The 27,603-nt window shown below is 38.2% G+C and overlaps 2 protein-coding genes across 7 annotated transcripts in view; one reads left to right on the forward strand and one right to left on the reverse strand.

Moving 5' to 3' along the window:
• Positions 1–27,603, forward strand: part of FBXL13 (F-box and leucine rich repeat protein 13) — a 192,116-nt gene that overhangs the window by 108,152 nt on the left and 56,361 nt on the right. The window contains exons 12-13 of the mRNA XM_082399421.1: positions 280–409; positions 26,635–26,733. Coding sequence (XP_082255547.1) covers positions 280–409; positions 26,635–26,733 — 229 coding nt within the window. The remainder of the gene's footprint in view (positions 1–279; positions 410–26,634; positions 26,734–27,603) is intronic.
• LRRC17 (leucine rich repeat containing 17) overlaps positions 1–27,603 on the reverse strand; it is a 170,871-nt gene that overhangs the window by 103,378 nt on the left and 39,890 nt on the right. For 3 of the 6 annotated variants that reach the window (XM_082399401.1, XM_082399400.1, XM_082399402.1), the window contains exon 1: positions 350–26,732. The exons of 1 other annotated variant lie outside the window; for it this stretch is intronic. The gene's annotated coding sequence lies outside the window, so the exon portion shown is untranslated. Of the gene's footprint in view, positions 1–349; positions 26,734–27,603 lie in introns of those variants that run through there. 2 more of the 6 variants (XM_082399403.1, XM_082399397.1) reach the window with 2 other exon arrangements.

Below are 27,603 nucleotides of genomic sequence, written 5' to 3' on the forward strand. Positions count from 1 at the left end.
CCCCAAAGCTTTATCCCAATCAGCTTTCTTAAAAATCTAGACAAATCTTTAATTATTTTCATTTGAAATGTGATTATGCATTATCTGATATGCTACTGCAATCTCCTTTACTTAACAGGAAGAGTATTAACAATAAAGTTCAACTCTTGAATATCTGCAAGGAGAAAAGATTAATTTACAGTTTTACTTCTCTTTGTCATAGTGGCTTAACAAAGATGTGAGAAAACAACGAAAGTATAATCACTTTCCTTCCTCTCTTCTCTCGCCCTGTCTTTTCAGGTACTTCCACAATTTACAGAATCTTAGTTTGGCTTATTGCAGAAAGTTTACAGACAAAGGTTTACAGTACCTGAATTTGGGGAATGGATGCCACAAGCTCATCTATCTGGACCTTTCCGGCTGCACCCAGGTTTGTCTTTCAGCCTTCTCTTTCCTGCAGCAGGCGAAGAAGTCCTCCAGAGAATGAGAACGGGCTATATCCAGCCCTCATGTTATACTAACGCTGTGCACAGACCGCAGCACACTTTTTGGCGGTTTTAAATTACATGGCCACAGCTGCTTAAATTTTCCCCAGGATCGCTACTATAGGCTCTTGGCTTCCTTCCACTGGAGTGCCACATCCACTAACAGGCAGAGTTCATCGGATGATGAAGCAGAACACTTCTGTGTAGATACTCTGAGCACAGTTATAATACCAGAGTCCAAATCTTGAAAACTTTTTAGAATTGATACCAAGATACAAACAAAGAAAAACCTTTTGCGGGGAGAATTTGCAAAGAACTTCCTGAAAAGTCAGTTTGCTCTCACATGGGCTCTCAGAGAGTAAATAGTATTGGGTAAGATGCTACAAGTGATAAATGCAAGAAAGGAAATACACAAAGATTATGATTTTATTTATTTTTTATTTGTTTTTATTTTTGGTTGTGCTGGGTCTTCGTTGTTGTGCGTGGGCTTTCTCTAGTTGCGGCGAGCGGGGGCTACTCTTTGTTGCGGTGCGCGGGCTTCTCACTGTGGTGGCTTCTCTTGTTGCAGAGCACGGGCTCTAGGCGCACGGGCTTCAGTAGTTGTGGCGCACGGGCTTCAGTAGTTGTGGCGCACAGGCTTCAGTAGTTGTGGCACGCGGGCTCTAGAGTGCAGGCTCAGTAGTTGTGGCACACGGGCTTAGTTGCTCTGTGGCATGTGGGATCTTCCCAGGCCAGGGATCAAACCTGTGTCCCCTGCACTGGCAGGCAGATTCTTAACCACGCCACCAGGGAAGCCCAAAGATTATGATTTTAAAAACTGCATTATATCCTTGGGCTAAATAACATGATGATTTGAGGTCTATATGGGGAAATATTTAAGTTTGAAGGAACAAGACTAAGGAAAACTGGGCAGAAAAGAGTGTGGAATTGTGGAGGGTAGGGCATGGCACTTTGGAAGCAGTTACTACCTCCTTGATAGTTTCTTCTGCTCTGTTTTGTTTGATTTCAGTCATGATTCTTTTAACTTTTCTTTCACCTCTCTGTGTATTTTATTGATATTTGTGTCATAGAATGTCCATCATTCTATGAGACTAATAACACAAATGAGAACTGCTACTATATGCCAGGCACCATGTTGACTGTTTCATACAGATCAAATATACTGCTCACATAAATGCTGTGCAGTATGTATCTATCATGCCCATTTAGACATGAAAAGACCAAGGCTCCCAGGGCTGCACGGCTGGTGAAAGCACATGGTACTGGTACAGTTATAAGCAGGTAGATTCCCTGGAAGGAATACAGGGACAGAACAGATTTCTCCTCCAAGTTCTTGAATGGACAGAAATCTTACATAGCACTACTACTGGCATATCATGGTTTCCTGGTACACCACGCAGTGGCGAGGATGTAAGGGAAAGGAGGGGGGGACGTTATGCTAGGGCTGAAATGGTTAGAAGTTGCATTTGTTTAACATCCAATCTACTGCGATATAGCTTGCTAAGCATCAACATCTACCATCACTCTGTGGCCAAGATGGCCTTAATGTTCCCTCCAGATGGACAAAACTTCAGACAGGCTTCTTCTTGACTCTGGACCCCCGACCTCCCTTTTCTTAGAGCGTTTACTTTAGAAAACTTGTGGTTGTACATTCTTTCTCTGCTCCTGTTGAGATGTAAAGCCCTTAAAAAGCTTCTTGCCAGTTTTACAACCCAGGAATGTCTTCCTCAAAGACCTGGGAGCCAGCCTTTAATATGTAATCATCAAGAGAGAGAGCATCAGTATCTCCCAGTCTCTGTGGGAGGATGGGAGCCCACCTTCCATATGGATGTCAATTAGCAAACACAGACGGCCTAATCACAAAGGAAGAATACCTGCAAATTCAGAAATAACTCAATGTGCTTGACACATCTAACTGATCAATCTCTCCCCTAAAGATACATGCTCCAGTACTTTTTTTAAAATTAATTTTTATTGGAGTTTAGTTGATTTACAATGTTGTGTTAGTTTCTGCTGTCCAGCAAAGTGAATCAGTTATATATATACATATATCTGCTCTTTTTTAGATCCTTTTCTCATATAGGCCATTACAGAGTACTGAGTAGAGTTTCCTGTACTATACAGTAGGTCCTTATTAGTTATCTATTTTACATACAGTTGTGTCTAGCTTACCTCAGTGCTTCAGAACCCTCTGCACAGTGTGACTTACCTCCTTGTTCTTCTCAGTTTCCACCAGGTAACTATTGTAGCAAAAACACACAACACATGCACAGACACACAAACACACATACACATGTCCTAAGGTTAAATATTTTCAGACACACTAAAGTCAAAATTAGAGGTTTCAAATTGATGACCCTCTGGCTAGATATATATGCAAAACACATAGACACAGTCTGTCTTTCAATTTTGAGCCAACCTTTGGAATTTTGGAGTTTTCAAATAAAAATCTAGACTTCAAGCTTCTCTTAAAAAACCAGAAGAGCTAGCAAAATTGGGCCTGCTTTCCCACATGGCAACAACGGGCTGGAGCTGAGTCAGCCTCACCCCGTTGAGACAGAGCCCTCTCCTCAGTTTGCCGCCCTCTCCTCCACTCAGTAACGTCCACACATGCACTTACTCTGGGACTGCTCCCACTTCACTGCATTGCCTGCCTGCCTCAGTAGGTATTTGAGTTTGGTCTGAATGTATTTCTAAAGAATAGATTTCTTTTCCTAACTGACCCTTAATTTGTAAGTCTCAAACCACAGTGACATTAGTATTTCACATCATTATGCAAAATAACGTTAGGTTTTTTTTTGTTCATCCGTCTTCCATTTGCATTTGTTCATTTAATAATTTAATTACTTGAGAGATTTAACCCTAGGTGTCAGGCACTGGAAACTGTACCATTTGAAACTTTGTAAGAAACGGGCTTATTATGAACCACAGATATCTTAATAATGGCTGCTGCTGTAACTTCAGAGAATCAGTGAATCTTGGATGTTACTGCTTCTGAGGGAGTTATTAAGTCTTTTGAGGAGGCTCCATCTACCTCCCTAGATCTGGGTGTGAGGACAGTTTCACCCTTCCAGACCTACTTGCATTGATATGACAGTATAAAATGGTTTCAAAGAAGGAAAGTTGACTATTCACAGGTTTTTCAGGTTCTTCCCTTGGAAAGTAAAATGTATTTTCTTTATATGTTTGGAATTTTGCCCTATGAAGTCATGTGTTAGTATATCTGATCAAGGAAAAAGGCCCCAATAAAACAGAAAGTTGAGAATAGAAGCTTACAACTAAATGCTCTACACTGGTGTTTACTGAGTGCCCGCTGCATACTGGGCACCATGATGAGTCAAATAGCATCTCTGTCTTTTGGAAGCTCTGGATTAACATAAATGAATTATGTCAAGGGCTAAATGTTAATGCAGTCACAGCTGCCCAAAAAAGGAAAGATGTATACAGTATTGTGAAAGAATTTGAACCATATTTGTTAGAAAAAATAAATAAGAGGATGATGGAGAACTACAAAGAAAACTGAAAATCAATTACATATGTTTTAGAAATATTCTGCATTCTTATGGGATTGGATAAACACTGTAGGGTGCACTAAGTAATATGACCGATTTCCTAATGAGTACCAGCACTTGCATGTTCCCCTGCATGTCATCATCTTTGATGGGGTTGAGGTGACACCTCTGCCCAGTTTCTCCTCCTTGAAAAAGCCTCTGCTCACACTTGGCCTGAACTGGGATAGGGCTGCTCCAGTGAGCTCTCTCACTATCCTCTGCAAATTTCTACCCATATACTTGCCACTTTGAGTTTTCTTTTTTCACTTTTAAAAAATCTGCTTTTTTTTCTTATTACATGCTAAATGCAGAAAAATACAAGAAAAAAAGGAGAAAAAGGGACTTCCCTGGTGGCGCAGTGGTTAAGAATCCGCCTGCCATTGCAGGGGACACGGGTTCGAGCCCTTGTCCGGGAAGATCCCACGTGCCACGGAGCAACTATGCCCGTGCGCCACAACTACTGAGCCTGCGCTCTAGAGCGCGTGAGCCACAACTACTGAGCCCACGTGCCACAACTACTGAAGCCCGCGTGCCTAGAGCCCATGCTCTGCAACAAGAGAAGCCACCGCAATGAGAAGCCTGTGCACCATAACGAAGAGTGGCGCCTGCGCACCACAACGAAGAGTGGCCCCCGCTCGCCACAACTAGAGAAAGCCTGTGCGCAACAAAGACCCAACACAGCCAAAAATAAATAGATAAATTAATTAATTAAAAAAAAAAAAGCAGGAGAAAAAAATTTTAATTACCTGAAAATTCATCACCAGAAATAATAAACATTACTAGAATTTCAGGGTCTTTATTCTATGCCTGTCTAGACTTTTTTTAAACGGAAATGGATTATATAGTACACATATCTTTCATTTAATGTTTTATAAAGTGAATATCTCTTTATTCCATTAAATATTTTTCCTGTAACTTACTTTTAATAGCTATATAGTATTTCATTGTATCAAAATACCAATATGTATTTAACCATTCATTATTGGCCTACAATTCTTTTTTTTTTGGCCTACCATTTTTTTTGCTATCATAAATAACCTGTGAGGAAAATTATTGTAGCCATATCTTTGCATATGTCTATGCAATTTTTTGGTACAAATTTTTAGAAGTGAAATGGTCAGAGGATATAGTTATTTTTAAGGCCATCCATACCCTACAAAGATTGTCAGTTTACACTTACCATAAATGTAAAATAGTTTGTTCTCTTCATAAATATATTATATATAAGAAAATTTTGCCAATTTGACATTGAATATGATATTTTATATTTTCAATTTGTATTTCTTTGATTACCAGGCAAAGTTAAACCATACACAGGCACTTAATAAATATCTGCTGAATGACAGCATTCTTATCCCAACAGGCCGCCACTGTTAAAATATTTTTCAAATTAATTTAAAAGTCTCTTTCAAACTGGGGAATATTGGAGATAATGTAAGTTAAGTGCGTGACACAGTTGGTGATAAAAAAAGAAAACCTATTAGTATATTTCTCTAAAAAAATTTCTTCGGAGCCTGAGTGCAACATTTTCATTATAGTAGTTTCAGAAGAAAAAAAAAAATCTACATTCATTTAACAAAATGATTCTGGCTGAATCAGTTGAACAAATTTAATTTGTTTGCTTTTATATTTGCTACTTACTCAAAGTTATAAAATCTAACCTTATGCCATAAAATAATTTTTTATAAACCATGTTTAAATACAATTTGGAAAGACTCTGGAGACAAAATCGTTTTATCACATAAAGAAGGTACTCTTTCCTGTGCTCCTTTGTCATCTATAATCTGGGAGACATTTGGCGACAGTGAATGGATCCATCTTTTTCTATGCTCTAAGGAATGATATGTGACCTAACTCATGGTAGACATTTGTCAGATATCTGTTGAATTTTTGGATTAATGTTTAGTTAAATAAGTGAAACTAATGAACCACTGTATGAGATGTTGGTAGTTTTCCTTTGCATCTCATACTCTGCTTCAAGGAACCACTCCTCTCCCTTCCCTTGTGGTTCTGGGGAGCTGTCAGTCGTGGCACCTTGAAAGCAACACACCACAGTAATTGGAAGCATTGGTTCTGGGGCACCTGCATTTTAATCTTGAGTTTTCTATTTACTAGGTATGGGACTGGGGCAGGTTACCTAAGCTTTCTGTATACCTCACTTTCCTTATCTATGAAATGCGGAAAATACTAGTAACTTCCTAAGTGTGTTGTGTGAATGAAATTATTTGATACATATAAGAGTCTTAGAATGATGGCTTCATATAGTAAATGCTTAGCCACCATTAGCTATTATTATTAGATTACTAATAGTATTTTCCAATGGCCGCTATCATTTGGCCCAGGCCTAGACATTCCTAAATTCCATGTGCAGTGGCTATGATTTTTCCAGGAAGAGCATGACCTTAGCAGAACTATTCAGAACGCTTTTAGGTGCTCAACACTACGAAAAATAAATTCAGTTTCTTCTGAGGTTGCAGGGCCTGGAATGTGTAAGTCTAGGCTGGTTTGTGGTTCTCTTGCTCAGGAACATGGAGGAAATTTGTCTGCAATGGTAAAGAATAAAATCATCACAAAGAGGCTGACCTTCAAGAGGGAGAGATGCTGTGTTTGAGAAGGAGAGATGGTATATTTTTGCTTAGCTGGACTTTCAGTTAGAGATACCACTAATTCCCTTTTTACCTACGCTAGTTTATGTTGGGTCATTGTGACTCAAGGAAGCTGACTGGTACAACTGGTGAGGATGTGATTCCTATTTAGCTTTTAGTTGGGGTATTGAATAGTTTGATGGAAAGCCTTACTCAAGGAAAAAACTAAGGCCCAAGAGAGGAAGTTGTGAAGGTTTCTCATAGCTCTTCACATGCTTGTATTCTACCATGTACCTGAGTTTGTTGCTTTGAGCATGCCTGTGACTGACCACAAAGCAATCCTTAACACCCAAGAAACCGGATTAAATCTGCTTCCTGTTTTGCTGGCACTGACAGCTGGGACATACTGAGCAAAGGCATTCCCTAATGACTTTTTTGAGGGTAAGTATAATATACAGAAAAGTGCACAAAGTGCTATATATATGTCCTTTGGTGAACACAGAATGTGTTTCTGTTGAGTATACACATAGGAATCAAATGGCTGGGTGTGAAGTACGTGTATGTTTGGCTTTTGTTGATATCATCGTTAGTTTCCTAAATTGGCTCTGTCAATCCTAATGATTATGATTTAGAAAACTCATGTGGATGTGATTTCTGCAGGAAACCTAATGCTGTGGCTCCACATACTTAATCCCTATATTTACCCACATAATTTATTTTCATAGCAACACTATTATTAAAGTGCAGTACAGGAGAGGTAGGAGAACAACATTCAAACCTAAAGTGGGTTTCTATGCTGATGAGTACTCTTCCCTTCTCAGAAATTAGCAGTAAGTATTTAAGTCATCTTACATTCACTTCCATAGCAAGCAAGTTTCATTAAACTTCCCTCTTTTCAACTATTTTAATCAAACATTTAGAATCCATCACTGGTGACTACTTTCACTAAAAGAAAATAAGAAGAGAGGTTTAAAAATATTGTGTGTTCTCTGCAGTATTTTTCAGGAGAGGAAAAGTACTCAAGGGAAGAAACATAACCAGGGATTTCTATTTTATTTCATACTAGATTTATTTTATTTTACTTATTTTGGAACTCAGGTACCAGGAACAGATTTAATTACACTCCTCAATTCATGGCACACTTTCATCATCAGTCCATGCAAGGCTGATCTCTTGTTTTATTTATTCCCTTTTATCCACATTTCCCACTCATGTTCCCCTTTCTCTACACAAGCAAACCCCCTAATTTGTTTTATGTGGTTCCATATATGAATATATTCTGAAAACTTTAATTTGAAAAGATACTTGTACCCCAATGATCATAGCAGCACTATTTAATAGTCAAGACACAGAAGCAACCCAAGTGCCCATCAACAGATTTTATATATATATATATATATATATATATATATATATACACATATATATATCACATTTTCTTAAGCCAATCATCTGTTGTGTGTGTGTATATATATATTTACACACATATATATCACACACACACATATATATACACACACATACACAACGTAATATTACTCAGCCATAAAAAAGGAAATATTGTCATTTGCAGCAATGTGGATGTACCTAGAGAATATTATGCTTAGTGAAATAAGTCAGACAGCAAAAGACAAATCTATATGATATGACATATGATATGAATCTAAAAAATAATACGAACGAATGTATATGCAAAAGAGAAACAGAGTCACAGACATAGAAAACAAATTTATGGTTACAAAAGGGGAAGGGCAGGGGGAGGGACAAATTAGGAGTACGGGATTAACAGATACTATACATAAAATAGATAAGCAACAAGGATTTAGTGTATAGCACAGGGAATTACACCCAATATCTTATAATAACCTATAATGGAATATAATCTGCAAAAAAACTGAGTCACTATGCTGTATACCTGAAACTAACACAATATTGTAATTCAACTATAGTTCAACTTAAAAAATGAGCAAAACATAAAAGTCTTTCTCTAGCAACAAAAAGGAATATATTAATATATATATATATATCTCAAAGTATTCTTGCATTCTTATATTGTGGTTCTGTGTGTGGATTTTAATCCTCATAAACGACATCGTGCTATAGCTCTGGCTCTTTCTCTTATTTCTGACAATGTTTCTAAAGGTGCCTAAGTCACCTCTTCTCTCAAACCCTTTAATCTCTTAATCACAGAGAGCCCCAAGTTTCAGTTCTTGGTCTACTTTTCTTCTCATCACGCACTTGGTGATGTCACCTAGATCATGGCTTTAAATATCACCTACAACAACAAACACTCATATAAAAAAAAGAATCACGCAACAAACAAAAGTTTCTAGGTATCAGACACAACAATAGAAACTGGAAAAATGGTAAGATATGTTCCCTAATCTATAAAGAAGATCAAAATATAGTGGAGGAGACAGACAGGCATAAAAATTATTTTACAATGTGGTAAGAGAGGAAGTATAAATGTGGTTAAAAGCACAGACTAAAACACCAAACAGACCCAGTTTGAAATCTTAGCTTTACCTATCACTTCTAGCTGTGTATTCTTAGGTCAAATAACCTCTCTAAGGCTCAGTTTCCACATATGCTAAAGGGGATAATCATAGTACCTACCTGATGGGGTTCTAGCCATAAGTAAATAAGATAATGCATGTGAACCACTTAGTAGAGTGTCTGGAACAACTATTTTAAGTGTGATACCAGATGTACATACGTTCATGAGGGTAAGGAGCCTTAAAGAGGGAATAGCGAACATCCTGAGTGGTCTGGAGGTTATCTGTTGAGTGGAACCTTGAGACATGAATAGGAATTCATCATTAAGAACAGGAGGGAAAGGAAAACAACATAGGAGCAAGGTGTGCTCTGTAAAGAGAAAAGGCAGTAGTTAGTGTTCACGTGGGAAAATAACAGGAATGGTTGAAAAAAATTAGGTGGGAGCTGGCTCACGTAGGGACTTGTATTTCCTGTTGCATAAACAGCTTGAGTTTTGTCCTGTAGATAATGGGAAGCCACTGAAAGATTCTTAAGCGTAGAAGTAAGGTCGGGTATTATGTCAAGATACAGCTGAGCAAAACCTATAACATTTAGTAAGGTATAGGCAGTTTCATAGTTACAATAATCAAACACAAAGACCTTAGAGACAAGCAGTCCAATGCCAATTTTATATGACAAAATGGGGTTTAAAAAATAAATTTGATTAGAAATGGAAAAAGCTAAAGGCAATTTTAAAGTCAACAAAAAATGAGAATTATTTGAATTATAATTGAGACCACTGCTCATTCTCAGATCATGTGATTTGAGACTCAGGTAGTACAGGAAATTATGACCCAGTTTCCATCCTTTGTCTCTTCTGATCCAACAAAATATATCTTGTCATTAAAAATCTCAAATGATGGACTACCTTCCTTAGATCTGCCTTCTACACAGGGTGTCTATGAAGCCTGGAAACATAAGTAACATTTTACTTTTTTACAGATTGAAGATGTCTTTGACAATGTTACGCATATTCGCCTATGTTTGGGTAAAGAGACACTTTCTAAACCTCTTTAGTTTTATTTTAACAATAAACTTTCATTAAGTAATTTTTTTTAATTACAAAAATAAGGAGAAAAAAATGCGGTAATCTAAACTGGCAGGGCCACACACTCCCTTCAAGTACTGGGCACTCACTCACCTTCTCAAGGAGTTCAGTGAGCTCCTTCTCCCTACTGTACACTGCTCCGGAGGACTTCCCTCCTTGCCACAAGAGATCTACAGAGAAAGGGAAGACCACTGGATCAGGAGCCTTTGGGAAGACAGGTTCTAATAAAGAAGAAATAGGAAGAAACTCCTCTGCATACAAAAGAAAAAAAAAGTTGGAGTGGAAACCCAAAGGCGTTCTTACATTAAATCAAGAAAAAGAACTCCAATAAAGAGCTATCCCAGCAAAACAGAGATGAAAGACCAACAATTACCATCAACAACAGTGTGAAAAAGGTATTAACAGCATCTGGGTACAATAAAGATAGTCCAATAACAATGTCATCATCCTCAACTGCCTTCTAACAGCAGAACAATTTTCCTTTATCTATACTCATTTTCTGTTCTCTGTATGGCTCAGGTTGACCTTTTTCGGCAGTGGCTTCCTTCTTCTCTGCCTTCCTAGCCAGTCAAAGGAAGTGTGTGAACTGCTATGAGCAGAGTTAGCAGAAAAGAGTAAGGCGAAGGTGTGGAATTTCAGTATACTGTCACCAGAGCTGGAGCCAGGGAACTGAATCCCTGACTAGACAAACCGTGGTGAGAGATGAACCATCAGCCAGCCTCCTGTCCTCAGGGACCCCTCCTTCCGACAAGCCCGGAAACCCATACAGAATTAGCCACCTGCTTCCAGCAACCTCTGCTGCAGCACTCAGCATCAGGAACACAGCCATCACTGGGAGAAGGCTCAGAGGACAGGTTCCTGACCGGAATGTAAGGTCCGACTTTCCACTTCCTGTCTGAGGTGCTCCTCCGGAGACACTCTACAATACCAATGATCTGTTCATGTGGGTGTCTCGGGTCCTTTTATGACAACATGGCTGTACCCTATTGAAAGTGGGTAGTGAGAATTACAGAAGCGCCCTAACTGAAAACTGTTGCCATGGGCTGTACAAAGCCAAGATCTGCAGTTCCAATGAGAGCAGAAGACTGAGTAGTGAATATCCAGACAAACCCCTCATTCTCACGTGATCTGCCAGCTCTGGCTGTGGCCAGTTTGACTTTCCCTCTTTCTTTAGAGGACACTGGTCTGTGCCATGTATGTCTTCAGACCAGAGGTCACCAGCGTTTCAAAAGTAGGATATATGGTTTTATTTCCTGTTCTTTTACTGGGGCTACAGAGTATGGCAATGGACAGCGACTTAAAAATGGAAGGTAAGGAAATATGGGGCAGCCAACCAGCCCTCATAATAATAGAAATCTTTAATATACAGGCCTCGGAGAATGCTAATCCTTGCTTTATATCATATATAAATCCTGGACTGTATCTAGTTTTGTACCATCTGATGTCAAAAATTCAACACATGTCAATTAGAAATTTTAAAATGTAATATGGTATCCTGGACTAGATCCTAGAACAGGAAAAAGGACATTATAGAAAAACTGGTGAAACAGGAATAGAACTTGTAGTTTAGTTAATAGCACGGTAACAATGTTAATTTTTTAGTTTTGACAAATATACCATGGTTATTTTAGATGTTAACATCAGGAGAAGCTGGGTAAGGGGTATGTGGGAAATCTCTGTATTATCTTTGCAAATTTTCTATAAATCTAAAATTATGCCAAAAAAACCCAACAACAAACACTCATATATGTATATATATAAAAAATATATATAATGTATATATAAAATCATTACATATGTATATGCATAATATACACACATACACACACAAATATATGCTCACATACATATATACACATACATATATATGTAATGTATGTACATAGGAGTATGTTTATATATGCATATATACAAATGCATGTATATGTGTTTACAGGAGTATATATGTATATAGGAGTACTTACATATGTTATATTTAGAGAGAAGTAATATATGTATATATGCGTGTACATATATATACATATACACATATTACATATACATACACATAGACACATATATATGATAGATAATATGTATCTCCAACCCAGAGTTCTCTCTTGAATTTTAGACTCATATCTTTTTTAAAATTTATTCATTTATTTTATTTATTTTTGACTGCATCGGGTCTTAGTTGCAGCACACGGGCTCTAGTTGAGGCACGCAAGTTCAGCAGTTGTGGCACGTGGGCTTAGTTGCCCCGCGGCATGTGGGATCTTACTTCCCTGACCAGGGATCAAACCTGCATCCCCTGCATTGCAAGGCGGATTCTTTACCACTGGACCACGAGCGAAGTCCCTAGACTCTTAAATCTTAAAAAAAAAAAAAATCCCTGCTCGAAAATGTAACTCCTTGCTCCATCTTCGGCCTTTCCTATCTCAGTTAATGACAGCTCCATGTTTACAGCTGCTTAGGCCAAAAGTCTTGGAGTCATCTGTTACAGACTGAATTGTATCCCCTCCAAATTAATATGTTGAATTCCTAACCCCTGGTATCTTAGAATGTGACCTTGTTTGGAAATAAAGTCATTACAGATGTAATTAGTTAAGATGAGATCATTAGGGTGGGCCCTAATCCAATGTGACTGATGTTCTTATAAAAAGGGGAAATTTGGACATGGACACATGCATACTGGAGAGCACCATGTAAACATGAAGATAGCCATCTACAAACCAATGAGAGAGGCCTGAACCATATCCTTCCCTCACATTGAAGGAACCAACCCTGCTAACACTCTGATCTTGGACCTTTTGGCCTCCAGAACTGCTGCACAACAAATTTCTTTTTTTTGTTGTTTAAGCCACCAGTTTGTGGTACTTAGTTACAGCAGACCTAGCCAACTAATACAATATTCTTGACTTTTCTCTTTCTCTCACACTCCACATGCACTCTGTCAGGAAGTCCAGTTGACTATTACTTCAGAATCTCTCCAGGATCTGACCACTCCTCACCATTTTCACAGTTACTACCCAAGTCCAGGTCACCATCATCTCTTGCCCAGATTAGTGTGATAGCTTCCTAACTGGTCTCTGTGCTTTCACTTCAACCTCTAAGTTTCCTCTCAACACAGCAGCATCTAGAATGGTCTTTTGAAAACCCAAGTCAATGTTCTGCCTCAGTTCAAATACCTGGCAAGTCTTCCTATTTACTCAATAAAACAAAAGCCTTGGAAGGACCTTCAGGACCCCGTGTAATCTGCCTCCTTCCCTAATTTTCTCTCTGACATCACTTCCTACTACTATTCCTCTTACCAACTCTGCTCCAGCCACACTGGCTTCCTTGATGTTCTTTCAACACACAAGCTCTTGCCTTCGGGTTTTTTGCACTGGCTGTTTTCCTTGCTGGGAACACTCTTTCTGCAGCTACCTGTATGGCTTTCTCACCTCCTTTAAGTCTTTCTCACATACCCGCAAATGAATGAATAAGTGGATAAAAATGCATCAGCTAAAATGCTCCAAAGAGATCCATATTAGTTCCATGTTCATATAAGAGCTCTCTAAAATATGATCTTGTTCCTTTCAAAATCTCAAAGAAGAAAATACGGGTAGGATTAAGAGTTTTAATGGAAAGGATAAGTCTATCTTACATGTACATGAGAAAGTGCCAATTAGGAGGGCAGTGATTCCCGGTTATGCTTTTCCTTTACCCTCTGCTCTGTTTGTGTGTATCTCCAAGGGTTCTCATGTTGATATTGCCTTTGGGTAGCCACTTTTCCTACAGATTCATGTATCTCCAGTGGTGTGTAGCAGTGGGTTATAGCATTATGTAGGAAGCTAGGCATGGAATAATCACAGCTATGCTGGGAAGGAAGGCTAGGCTGAAGCCAATCTCTGGTTGAAACCTAAATGCCCAGAAACCAGTAGCTCTGAACATGGAGTGGGAAAAGGAGCCAGATGAAGAGTGGGGAGTTTGGGCCAAGGTACAGATTTACATGTTCAGATTTACGATTTAAGTTAAACCGGAGAGCAAGAGAGCTTACCACAGTTTCTGCCTCTCTGTTCCTGTGCTCTGCATTTCCAGCCTAAGGACTTCCACTAGGCTCACTTTCTGCCCTCTGACTAAACACCCTCATACTTTCCCTTTCTCCCATTCACCAGGTTAACTTTCACATACTCTTTGAGGCTCTGCTCAATCACAACCTTCTCTAGGAACCCCTCGCTGACCCCTCCTTTCCCCTAACCCAAGCTGGGTTAAGATTCCTTCATTTCACTTCCACTAAGCATTCTCTATGTATTTGATGGTCTGCTTATTTGTCTGCTCTCCGCCCCACTGTGAGCTCCTTAATGGTCAGGATGGTGCCTTATTTATCTGTATCTGTATCCTCAGTGCATAATAAATACCTGGCACATAGTAGAACTCTGATCAATGTTTCATGAATGAATGAATGAAACTGCTGCCAATTTCAGGGTATGGCTAGCCAGGTTCTTCAGGTGGAAGCTCAGGAGGCTTGTTAGGTATCTGAGAAGTTGGCAACTTGCCACAGCAAGGTCTGATGATCTTTTCTTGGTAAGAGTTGGGTCTGACATTTCTTTTGATTTACAGGGAGAAAAGAGCCTAGGAAACTACAAAACACTAAAGTGAAAGTATGTTTTCATCAATTATTTTTCAGTTACTACACAAGTCAACAGAAATGAAAAGGGACAGCATCCCAGAAATGTTCAAATGATTGGAATACTCAATATACTAAATGGTTTATCAGTAGTTCCTGTACTATTAAATCTCTCTGGGACCCATGAATCTTAAAGGTACACTGTGTAAACTGCAAACTGGAAGATTCTAAGGTCATTTCAGTTCTTTCTAGGCTACATAAATTCCAACCTCCCCTTTCAGAGAGGCAAAGATCATGGAAGGTCTTACTTATTCACCCCTGGGGTTTGTGGTGGAGGTGGGAGAAAGCCACAGAGGCACATCCAGGGATGAATGTATTAGCCAAATGGAACAGAGACTGCATAAGCAGAGCAATCTCTCTCTCATACAGCAGAAGGCAGTGGGATGGTGAAAGGAGCCCCAAACTGAAGTTAAGAGACCTGGGATCTAGTCCTTGCTATGCCACTAAGCACTTGTGCAACCCTGGACATTTACTTGCTTTTTCTGCTTCAGTTCTCTCTTCTGTAGAATGGCTAGGTTAGCTAGATGATCTCTGAGATCTTTTTCAGCTTTAGGATTTTGTGTTTCTATATGATGACTAACCAAGATAACTAAAGAAGGAGTAAGATTGGGGGGAAAGAATAATGAATGTTATTTTGGAAAACCTGAATTTGGGGTTCCTGTGATATACCTGGTTGTCAATGACAAGAACTAATTGAAAGTGGAAGTCTGGTCCTTGGAGCAGAGCTGGGAGTGGAGGTACAGATTTGGTAGTTTATCAGCAGGAGGTAAATGGAACAATAAGAGTTATGTGACCAGCTAAACCAGTTGTGAATAAACAGGTTATGTACCAAAATAAATTGGTAACAGCTAAATTCAAAATTATAATTCACATATTTATTTGATTACATTTTCCCTTATTCTATATTTTAATGGATGGTAATAATAACTGCTACCATTTGTTGGGTATTGGCTATGAGCTAGGTGTTGAAGAAAGTGTTTTACATTTATTATCTCATTTAATATTTATAAATAACTACATGAGGTCAGTATCACTATTCCCATTTTTGAGATGTGGAAACTGAACACTGGTCTGTTGGTAAACATCTAACAACTGGAGAGGAACACGCAAATCCCTGAGTTACAGTGGTTGCTGACTTCCATGGTGTAAAAACTCTCACCATGGCCTATTTCAAGCTAACAACAAGAGGTCACTGAACAGAGAGACAGGAAGAAATGTGCCTTATGTAATACTGTCACCATACAGATATAATAAACATACATATCTTCAAGAGCATAGATAATGGTAACATGTGGTAAAATAATTAGAAGGTCATGAGTTTGGGTATTCACTACATTTGTTAATATTGTTTATTTAATTTTAAGTTTATATGATTTAATCTTTTAACTGGCTGTGTTTAACAACTGGCTTCCATAGTTCCTAAAATTTTAACAATCTGCTCTTGCAAGCTAGTATAAGCTGGCTCCACACACCACTGAAAATGATGCTAAGACAGAGTAAGTAACTTGCCTCAGGTCACATAGAAAATGTCTGGGTCAAGATTAGAACCTTGATCCACCTAATTCTGAAGACCAGGCTCTTAACCACTAGACTATCATTTGTAAAACTATAAAGTGCTATATACTGTGTATGGTAAAAAAAGTATTGCTGCATTTTGTATCCGAAAAAAATGTTATGTGGTCTTAAGTGTCATCAATAAGGAGGGGTTCTAGTGGAAAAGGAGCCATGAATCAGAAAAGTCACAGTGCAATTTCTGCTTTTCTGGGTCAGTTCTTGTGCCTGAGTTTCCCTGTTAAAGGAATGCTTTGTGTCCTTTTTGAATCACATTTCAACCCGTGTTGGAAAAAAAAAAATAGAAGAACTTATTAACATCTTTTTATGTTTCTTGTAGATAGGACTCATGGAAATTTAAATGGTTGTTATTATTAGTTTGAATATAACTTTATATTAGCCATACTGAAAATAAAATATAAAGAAATATAACAAACACCTATCGTTTAGCATCCATAGATTAATGTAATCTCTTTGTAGCCAAAATGTATAAGGATGTTTATTACATTAAGTAGTAAAAAATAAAACATCTGGAAACAATTTTTAGATCTTGAAGAATCAGATGACAAAATGATGAGTCTCAGGGGACGAAGATCATATTTACCCCTCTGGAGAAAAGGTTTGAAAAAAATTTTAATGCTTTCTGAAAAACCATACTTATTTTAGTCTCTCCTCTGTTCCCTATCATAGGAAATGACTTACACACAGAATTTCATGAACTGCTCATAAAACTCTACTTAGGTCTTTGGACCTGGGTGAAGCCCGTAGTTAGGATTGTAGCTGTAAAGCCACCATCTAGCTCAATAAATCTAGACAAACCAAGTAGCTCTATGGATCATTGTGTTGTAAAAAGAAAGTATTATAGTTGTGATTCTCTTGGTTAAAAAAGAGATAGGGACTTCCCTGGTGGTCTAGTGGTTAATACTTCGCCTTCCAGCATAGGGGGTGAGAATTTGATCCCTGGTCGAGGAGCTAAGATCCCACATGCCACGCAGCCAAAAAAAACCAAAACATAAAAAACAGAAGCAATATTGTAACAAATTCAATAAAGACTTTAAAAATGGTCCACATAAAAAAAAAATCTTAAAAATAAAAAGGAGATAAAGCTCCGTTATAACACAGGGGAAGCTATAAGTAATTTGGCCAGTGGGTGAGGAAGAGAACAACATAGTATACTCTAGACAAGAATGGTCAAGTTTAGGAAGGGTCAGCCTGCTTCTGCAGATCGCAGCTCTGAGTCATTGCGCGGTGAGTACATGCAGAGTTGGCACGCATGCTTGCCTTCCTGGCATCTGCAGGCTTTACTAATCTTGTGTTCTAGTTCCTTACTCACATTGGAAAATGAAACTTTTTTTCATGTTTGGCTGTTCAGTGTTTTTAGATATATATGGCAATCTTTAACAAATGACCGTATTGACTATGCCCCACCCCCACACACTTTGGAGCTACTAATTTACATTCTACAGACAACTTATTTGACAACTACTTGGTCTATTAACAAGCGGTTGTTGCATCATACTTTGCGCTAAGCACGGTGCTGTACTGTAAAGGACATGATGGATAAGATGCTGGTCATGTTCCTTGGCAGGGATATTAGACATGTGCATAGATATTAGACATGTGCATATAAGGCAGAAGATGCAAAATGCAAAGTGAGGGCTCTGGTCGTTGGTGCTCTGAGATGTAAGAGAAAGAGATAGCTCTATCTGAAGCTTCTTCCAGGGCTACCTGGGAGAAGAGCATTAGTGAACATAGAGGAGGGGGTGGCCATGAAGAATATATAGACTGGAAAGTACAGCATCATCCAAAGAGAGAGATTGGCAGGGATAATAATTAGACCTCTCTTCCTGTCACCACAGAGGACACAATATTTGAAAGCCTGTCAAGCCCTGTTAACACAGATCCTGGGAAGTGTTGTTATTGAAGCTTGTGGCACATTTGAATGCAATAAAACATAATATTCCATAATGTTTTGGGAGAAATCTTTGTCTTTCTCTCCAACAATTTATTCTACTTGCTAAGCCAGGCTTCTATGAGGTCACCAAGAAGTCATGAAGGATATATGGATATGACTAAAGTCATCACATTACCCATTAGTCACTGGTTGCAGTGCTGGTTAGAATGAGAGAAACAGCTGGAAATGGTACAGGAACACAATGTGGGCCACGTCTACCTAAGATGGATATTTCTAGCTGTCATAGAGGGTCTGGCCCTATATATATCTCTTTTCTGTGCTGTCGAGCTAACTGATTCAAAGACAATGTTGTTAAGAAGTGGAAAGTGGGAGCTTGGTAAGATGTTATCCTCACTGAGGCAAGTCTCTTCCTTCTTTTTACCACTTTGGAGTGGCTAGGAGGGGTCTGAGCTAGACCTTGATGCACAGCACTTTCGTCTTCATTTTGTATGGTTCAGTGATAGCTCATTTCCCACACAGACAGCTCTGTCCTGTTGTGCTGATGGGTTGAGACACACGAGGCAGATGGAGAGAATTTCCTTGTGATCACCAAGGCTTCTCTGCCCCCATTAGCAGCAGTCGCAGTCTGCTGGGACTTGAGACTGGAACACCACTGGTGTGGCCAACTTCCCCAAGTTCCTAAATCAATGGGAACTTAAACCAGAAAATAGCAGAGTGGCAGGGCTCCAGTTGGTGCCCAAATTGAAGCCCAAATCACCTCAAAACTAAACAAGAAGAGATTAGATCCCAAGTTTTGTAAGAATCCTATACAGAAAATGCATGGATACCAGATGTGGTGAAACCCGGTATTTTAACAGGTAAAATATTTTGCTTTTTCCTCCTAGAGAGGAATCTTTAATTTCAGGCTTATATCAGCATTCTTTCAGTGAAGAGAAAGGACAGCTAATAGTTGGTTAGCCTAAAAGATTCTGGCAGGAATACTTGAGTCATGAAATATTAGCCAAGCAACTCTTTGGATATTCTAAAATAAACTGTGTAGAGAACTAAGCGTTTCATGCCAGGACAAAACTAAAAAGCTTTTCTCAGAGGTCTCCCTGCACCCCCACCTTTTCTGTACACAATCTTATTGGTTGATAGCACCCAGATTTTGGCTGCATTGCAAGGAACCACTCAGCTGTGGCTGATTACTGCTCTCATTTTTTCCCCTTGTTCAGGAAATCTTGTCATGAGCATGTTTCCGAGAAAGCAAGACAGAAAAAGTTTTTTGTTTGTTTTGGGGAAGCCATTATTGGAGAGGCTAGTGTTAGGGTAATAGACTAGGGCTGAGATAAAGGGGAGGAATTCAGAAGTGTTGTGAAAAACAACTGTTTCCATCCCTGGAGTTGTGAGTCACAATGGGAGAAATGGTCTCTATCCTTGGCTCTGCCATCGACGGTGTGACTCAGGAACATTCTTTCATTCATCAGCACTTATGGAGCACCCACTCTGTGTCTGACACTATGTCCAGCACTGGGGACACACAATGAGGAACAGATAAGGAACCTGTTCTCAAATCACACAATTTCTCTAAATACATTTTCTTTATGTTTACAATGTGAGGGATGGACTAGAATGAACTTTCAAGGCCCTCTACCTCTAGTACTTGAATCTTTATTTTTCTGTGGGCTCACAATGTGCCCAGAAGAACAGTAACAGGAAAACTGGTTCTCAAAGCACATGCCAGATATTGTGCTAACTAATCACTTTTATATACATTACTCTATTCGTTTTCTCAAGAAGCTCCTAAAATAAGTATTATTATATCCATTTTATAGATGAGAAAACATCTATAAAGCATCAGAGAGGTTGAGTTGCCTTTTGTTGTAAGTGAGAAAGAGGCAGTGCCAGACTCAAACCCAGCTCTGCTGACTCCAAGCTCAGCATTCTTTCCCCCTCCTCTGTTCTCCAGATTTATAATGTTAATTCATCTCCCCTGGACTTTTCTCTGGGAATATTTATGGAAAACTTATTCAAGAATCCATGGCAGTACAATATGGAATACCTAACTTTTGTCTTATGGGTCTTCCATTAGTCTTCCTTCCCTCTTTACCTACTAAGCTTTTCTTACTCATCCCAAGGGTGATCTTGCCACTTCATCTAAGCCCAGTGCTTCCACTGCTTTGCCTTTGCTTGTGCTTTACCTTCAGCTTGGAATCATTTTCAATCTTGTCTGCAGCCAAATTCTGTACTCTTTCCCAGACTTTGTCTTACTCCTAAATTTAATTCATTCATCCCCTAATAGTTATCCAACACAGTAAGAAGTTAAAAAAAGAGTATAAGATCATCTCCTTGGGGGAAATAAGATATGCACAGATTATAGGAAAGTTATAGGCTAAAATACTTATAGACCTGTAAGGGAAAGAGAAGGAAGGTAGCAGAATAGGGCTGGAGTCATTGGAACTTGAGGAATAGTTAAGGCTTGATTAGATGAAAAGAGAAAGAGGCAGGGAAAGGTAACAAGGTCAGACAAAGGGCAGAGAGGTCCGCTGAGTATTGAAGAAGTTGGATGTCTTTCTGGCTGGAGTGACTAGGTTTGAAGAACTCTGGAAGCTGGAATGGAACATTTGAACTGGATGTTATTGTTGAAGAATGTTAATCAGAAGGAGTACTGGATTAAGAGTTTGCACATCTGTGTTCTTGCCTGATCAATTTGTAATCTGGAGAAAATTGATCAAGAGACCCGAGTCTCCATTTCCTTATCTCCTGGGGCTACCTCGGTCTATAGAAGTCCAAGCTCCTTAGAATAGCCTGTCTCTTCTTCTACTGTTCCCACCTCCAGCCATTTTATAGTATGTCTTTATGTGTGAGGAGTCAGTTATGAGCTAAGACCTTTCACAACATGGTATAATCACATGTACTCTGTGAGAACTCTCACAGTGCTGAAAAACATGATTTCTCACAAAGGTACACAAGTTAAATAATAAAAATTAAGCTATACAATTTAAATAATGAAATCAGGCTACACAAGTTAAATAATAATCATATACATGCATTAAAAATGCAATTTTTGATCGTGACTTTGGGATTAGCAGATGCAAACTAGTGTATATAGGATGAATAAACAAGGTCCTACTATATAGCACAGGGAACTATTATATTCAATATCCTGTGATAAACCATAATGGAAAAGAATATGAAAAAGAATATATATATGTATGTATAACTGAATCACTTTGCTGTACAGCAGAAATTAACACAACATTGTAAATTAACTATACTTCAATAAAATATTAAAAAATGGAATTTTTACCCTACCAATTTCATAATTTAACTTTAAGACACTAAAGTTCCTTAATTAAACATTTAGAATTAAAACTTTAAGGCTAGAGAGTTTCTGTTTTAACTTGAAAATGTGAGGCAACAATAAGGTCTTAGGGCTTTGTTTTCAGTTGTGTATGATTTGGACAGTTAGTGGTGCCAGAGAGGATGAATGGTCTCAAAGATACTAATCTGGAAAAAAAAATGTGGCCAGGCAAGCTCAGATGATCAGCCAGGACAAAGCAGGCAAGAGCAAAAAGAGCATCAACCATGAGTGTTAGGAAAAGTCAATGTCCAAAGTCTTCAAGGAAGCTGTGATGTTAATTTTAGTGTGTCAACTTGAATGGGCCATGGGGTGCCCAGTTTTTTGGATAAACATTTTTCTAGGTTTGTCTGTGAGGGTGTTTCTGGATGAGATCAATATTTAAGTCAGTAGACTAAGTAAAGCAGATTGCCCTCCCCAGTGTGGGGGTCTCATCCAATCTGTTGAGGGCCTGAATAGAACAAAAAGGCTGAGAAAGGGAAAATACACTCTCTTTGCCTGACTGTCTTCAAGCTAGAACACTGGTTTTTTCCTACCTTCAGACTTGGACTCAGACTGGAACAATACCTTCAGCTCATCTAGGTCTCCAGCTTACCAACTGCAGATCTTGGGACTTCTTAGTCTCTACTGTTGTATGAGCCAATTCCTTATAATAACTCTATGTATCTACGTATGTAAGTATGCATGTTTCTATCTATCTATCTATCTATCTATCTATCTATCTATCTATCTATCCATCCATCCATCCATCCATCCATCCATCCATCCATCCATCTATCTCCTATTGGATCTGTTTCTCTGGGGAACCCTGACTAACACAGTAGCATTAGGATCTGGATCCAAAAGTGAAGGAACAAGGTAGCAGATCTCTCTCAGAGTCCAGTGGCAAAAGGTCTTTTGTGTCCTTTTAAAGACACATGTACCCCAATGTTCACTGCAGCACTATTTACAATAGCCAGGTCATGGAAGCAACCTAAATGCCCACTGACAGACAAATGGATAAAGAAGATGTGGTACATATATACAATGGAATATTACTCAGTCATAAAAAGGAACGAAATTGGGTCATTTGTAGAAACGTGGATGGATCTAGAGACTGTCATACAGAGTGAAGTAAGTCAGAAAGAAAAAAACAAATATCGTATATTAACGCATATATGTGGAACCTAGAAAAATAGTACAGATGAACCGGTTTGCAGGGCAGAAATAGAGACACAGATGTAGAGGACAAACGTATGGACACCAAGGGGGGAAAGTGGTGGGGGGTGATGGTGGTGTGATGAATTGGGAGATTGGGATTGACATATGTATAAAATGGATAACTAATAAGAACCTGCTGTATAAAAAAATAAGTTAAATAAAATTCAAAAAAAAAAAAAGGTCTTTTGTGTCCTTTTAAGCACAGTAATGCAAGCTGATCTTCTTAAGAGGTAGTGTAGTTTAATGACTACATTGGAACTAGACTGCCTGGAATCTTATCGTGGCTCCACTATTTATGAGCTAGATGACCTTGGACACATTACTTAACTGCTCTGGGCCTCATTTTTCTCATTTGTTAAAAAAAAAACAAACAAACCTCCCAATAGGTGGTTGTGAGGATTATATAGACCAGTATATGAAAATTGCCTAAAAGAGTACCTGGTACACAATAAGTGTTACTTAAATGGTAGTTATTTTAAACCTTCCTGTACTCATTGAGCTCACCACAGTCTCTCATAGAACATTTTGGATCTTCTGATCAGCAACTTTTTCTTCCAGTCACTGACTAAGGAGTGGGGGTAAGAGGAATTCCACAGATGTTTTCTTGAGCTTTACCAGAAAGTCTTTGAAATCATCTAACAAGATACCTTTAGGCCAAGTATCACCCAGTGGCTTGGCTTTTCAATAAGTTAAAAGGACCATGTCCTAGAGCAGAAGTTCTGAGTAGATGTTCATTTTCAGCTGACTTCAGCAGCACTTTCTTTAGGTATGTGACTGCAAGCTTACTGTGTGAAGAAGAGGACTGAATTTCCTTCTTCTTTCCTTTGATATAAATTGTTTTCTGATTACAGAAGAATCATACACTCATTATATAAAATTTTAAAAATATAAAAGAAAATAAAAATAATCCATAATCCTAGCATCCAAAGATAACAAACAATATTTTGAAATGTGTCTTTCTAGTTTTTTGTCCATTTGTCTGTGACACATACCTTTTTAATTTTTTAATTTATTTTTATTTATTTTGGCTGCACCATGTGGCATGTAGTTCCCCGACTAGGGATTGAACCCACGCCCCCTGCATTGGAAGTGTGGAGTCTTAACCACTGAACTGACAGGAAAGTCCCAACACATACTTTTTTAAAACAAGATTAAGATCACAATATATACAACTGCTGTTCCTCGTTCTCCCTGTCATGCTATTGTGAAGATGACTCTGTGGGAGGAGAGTTCCCCCTGATGTTTGTTTCTGGATAGAGTCTCAGTTTCCCATTACTGAATCAGTACATCATTTCCCATCCATGACTACTTGTTAGGAAATGGAGCCTAAATGTTATTTTAAGGTAATTCATTTATAGGCGAAGATATTTGATCTTTTGATCAGTAATTACTTTGAATACTCTCTACCACTGCTGCTTCCATTAATGTGGATAATGATAGTTGAAAGAAAGAAATCAGTATATAAAGCTATAGTAATCAAAACAGTGTGGTACCGGCATAAGGATAGCCATATAGAATTGAGAGTCCAGAAATAAACCTATACTGTTATGGCCAATTGATTTTCAACACAGGTGCCAAGACCATTCAGTGGGGGAAAAAATATTCTCTTCAACAGCTGGTGCTGGACAACTAGATATATGCATGCAAAAAAATGAAATTGGATCCCTACCTCACACCATATATAAAAATCAACTGAAAAGGGAACAATGACCTAAATATAAGAGCTAAAATGATAAAACTTACAAGAAAATACTGAGGGTAAATCTACATGACCTTGGATTTGGCAATGGATTATTAGATATGACATCAAAAGCATATGCAATGAACTATAGAAATGATCCCTGAAAGCATAGTCTTGTACCGCAATGTTCATTGCAGCTCTATTTACAATAGCCAGGACATGGAAGCAACCTAAGTGTCCATCGACATATGAATGGATAAAGAAGATGTGGCACATATATAGAATGGAATATTACTCAGCCATAAAAAGAAACGAAATTGAGTTATTTGTAGTGAGGTGGATGGACCTAGAGTCTGTCATAGAGAGTGAAGTAAGTCAGAAAGAGAAAAACAAATACCATATGCTAACACATATATATGGAATCTAAAAAAAAAAAAAAAAAGGTCATGAAGAACCTAGGGGCAGGACGGGAATAAAGACGCAGACCTACTAGAGAATGGACTTGAGGACATGGGGAGGGGGAAGGGTAAGCTGGGACAAAGTGAGAGAGTGGTAGTGTATATATGGGCATATATACACTACCAAATGTAAAACAGATAGCTAGTGGGAAGCAGTCGCCTAGCACAGGGAGATCAGCTCGGTGCTTTGTGACGAGCTAGAAGGGTGGGTTAGGGAGGGTGGGAGGGAGGGAGATGCAAGAGGGAAGAGATATGGGGATATATGTATACGTATAACTGATTCACTTGGTTATAAAGCAGAAATTAACACACCATTGTAAAGCAATTATACTCCAATAAAAACGTTAAAAATAAATAAATAAATAAATATTCATTGCTTAAAAAAGAAAAAAATGCATATGCAACAAAAGAAAAAACAGAGAAATTGGACTTCATCAAAGTTAAAAACTTGTGCATGAAAGGACATTATTAAAAAGTGAAAAGACAACCTAAAGAATGGGGAAAATATTTGTAAGTCATATATCTAAGGGTCTAGAATCCAGAATATATAAGGAACTCTTACAACTCAACAAAATGACAAATGACCCAACTGAAAATTAGTCAAAGGACTTGAGTAGACATTTCCCTACAGAAGACATTCAAATGACTAATAAGTACATGAAAAGATGCTCAATCTCATTAGTCATTAGGGAGATGCAAATCAAAATCACAATGAGGTACCACCTCAAGCTCATTAGGAAATTTTTTGAAAAAGGAAAATATGGAAAAATAAAAAATAAGTTTTGGCAAAGATGTGAAGAAATTGGAACCCTTGTAGATTGCTGATGAGAATGTGAAATAGTACGGCCACTGTAGAAAATATTTTGGTCGTTCCTTAAAAAGTTAAACATAGAATTGCCATATGATCTGGCAATCTCATTCCTAGGTATATACCAAAAAGAATTTAAAACCGGTACTCAAACAAATAGATGTACACATATGTTCATAGCAGCACTATTCAAAATATACAAAATATCTAACAACAGATGAGTGGACAAACAAAATGTGGTATATCCATAAAATAGAACATTATTCAGCCATAAAAAATGAATAAAGTACTGATATATACCACATTGTGGATGAACTTCAAAAACATTAAGGCAAGTGAAAGAAACTAGACACAAAAGACCACATACTGTATAATTCCACTTATATGAAATATTTAGAATAGGTAAATCCATAGAGACAGAAAACAGATTTGTGATCGCCAGGGGCTGGGAAAAGGTGAGTATGGGGAGCAACTGCTTAATAGGTAAAAGGTTTCTTTTTAGGGTGATAAAAATGTTTTCAAACTATATAGAAGTTGTGGTTATACAAAATTATGAATGGTTAAATGACTTTTTAAGTGACTGATTTTATGTTATATGAATTTTACCTCAATGAAAAATAGAATAACAAGTTAACTAGACTGTGATGATAATTTCACAAAACATACATATAAAAATTAAAGAAATCAAGGTTAGATTCTTTGTTTCCTTTTATGTCTGCAATATTTTATGGTTTCAATTTTAAAACACAGTAGCAAAATCATGACATAACTTTGGTTATTACTATCTTAGGGTTTTATTAGAGGTCATACTAATGGGTTCTCCCACATTTTCACCAACTCTACAATTCAGATTTCAGTCCAAGGCTTCAGGAACATTGCAAACAGCTGCAGTGGGATTAGGCATCTGACCATCAATGACATGCCAACTCTGACGGACAACTGTGTAAAAGTACGTAGTTGGAAACTATATTTTCTTTTCAGTCTAATTTGGTTGGCACATTTTCTAGTGGCTTGAATTATTGAAAAATATGAATGGGTTTTTCATTTTAGTTTTTAAAAATTTATTTATTTATTTATTTATTTTTGGCTGTGTTGGGTCTTTGTTGCTGCACGCGGGCTTTCTCTAGTTGCGGTGAGTGGGAGCTACTCTTCGTTGCGGTGTGCGGGCTTCTCATTGTGGTGGCTTCTCTTGTTGTGGAGCACGGGCTCTAGGCGTGCAGGCTTCAGTAGTTGTGGCACGTGGTCTCAGTAGTTGTGGCTCGTGGGCTCTAGAGTGCAGGCTCAGTAGTTGTGGCACACGGGCTTAGTTGCTCTGCAGCATGTGGGATCTTCCCGGACCAGGGCTCGAACCCGTGCCCCCTGCACTGGCAGGCAGATTCTTAACCACTTTGCCACCAGGGAAGTCCCCATTTTAGTTTTTTTATATAAGAAAATCATTAGGAAATTTATACACACACATTTGAACATTTGAATCCTTCAATACCCTGAGAAACTCCGTTTCACAGTTAGGATATTTTTATTTCAATGATATTGTAGCTTAAGCATAAATTTTAAGTCTAATTCTACATGTCAAGCTTCTAAATGTAGTGATTTTTTTCAGCATTCCATTTTCTCATGTTTCCCCTTACTTTTGTAACATCATTTAGTTGATTCCTATGCATTATTCAAATGTAAGTGTACTAAAATATATTGGAAAAAAGTCCCATTTTCTTTGAAATTAGGACAATTTAATAGTTAATGTGTCTGTTTCTGAAAATATTGAAAGGAAAAAAATAACCTCATCACTTTCATAAGCTTGTTCTCTATACTCCGGTTAATC

The sequence above is a fragment of the Balaenoptera borealis genome (genome assembly GCF_965194805.1).
Source record: "Balaenoptera borealis genome assembly, chromosome: 7".
NCBI classification, from domain to species: Eukaryota; Metazoa; Chordata; class Mammalia; order Artiodactyla; family Balaenopteridae; genus Balaenoptera; species Balaenoptera borealis.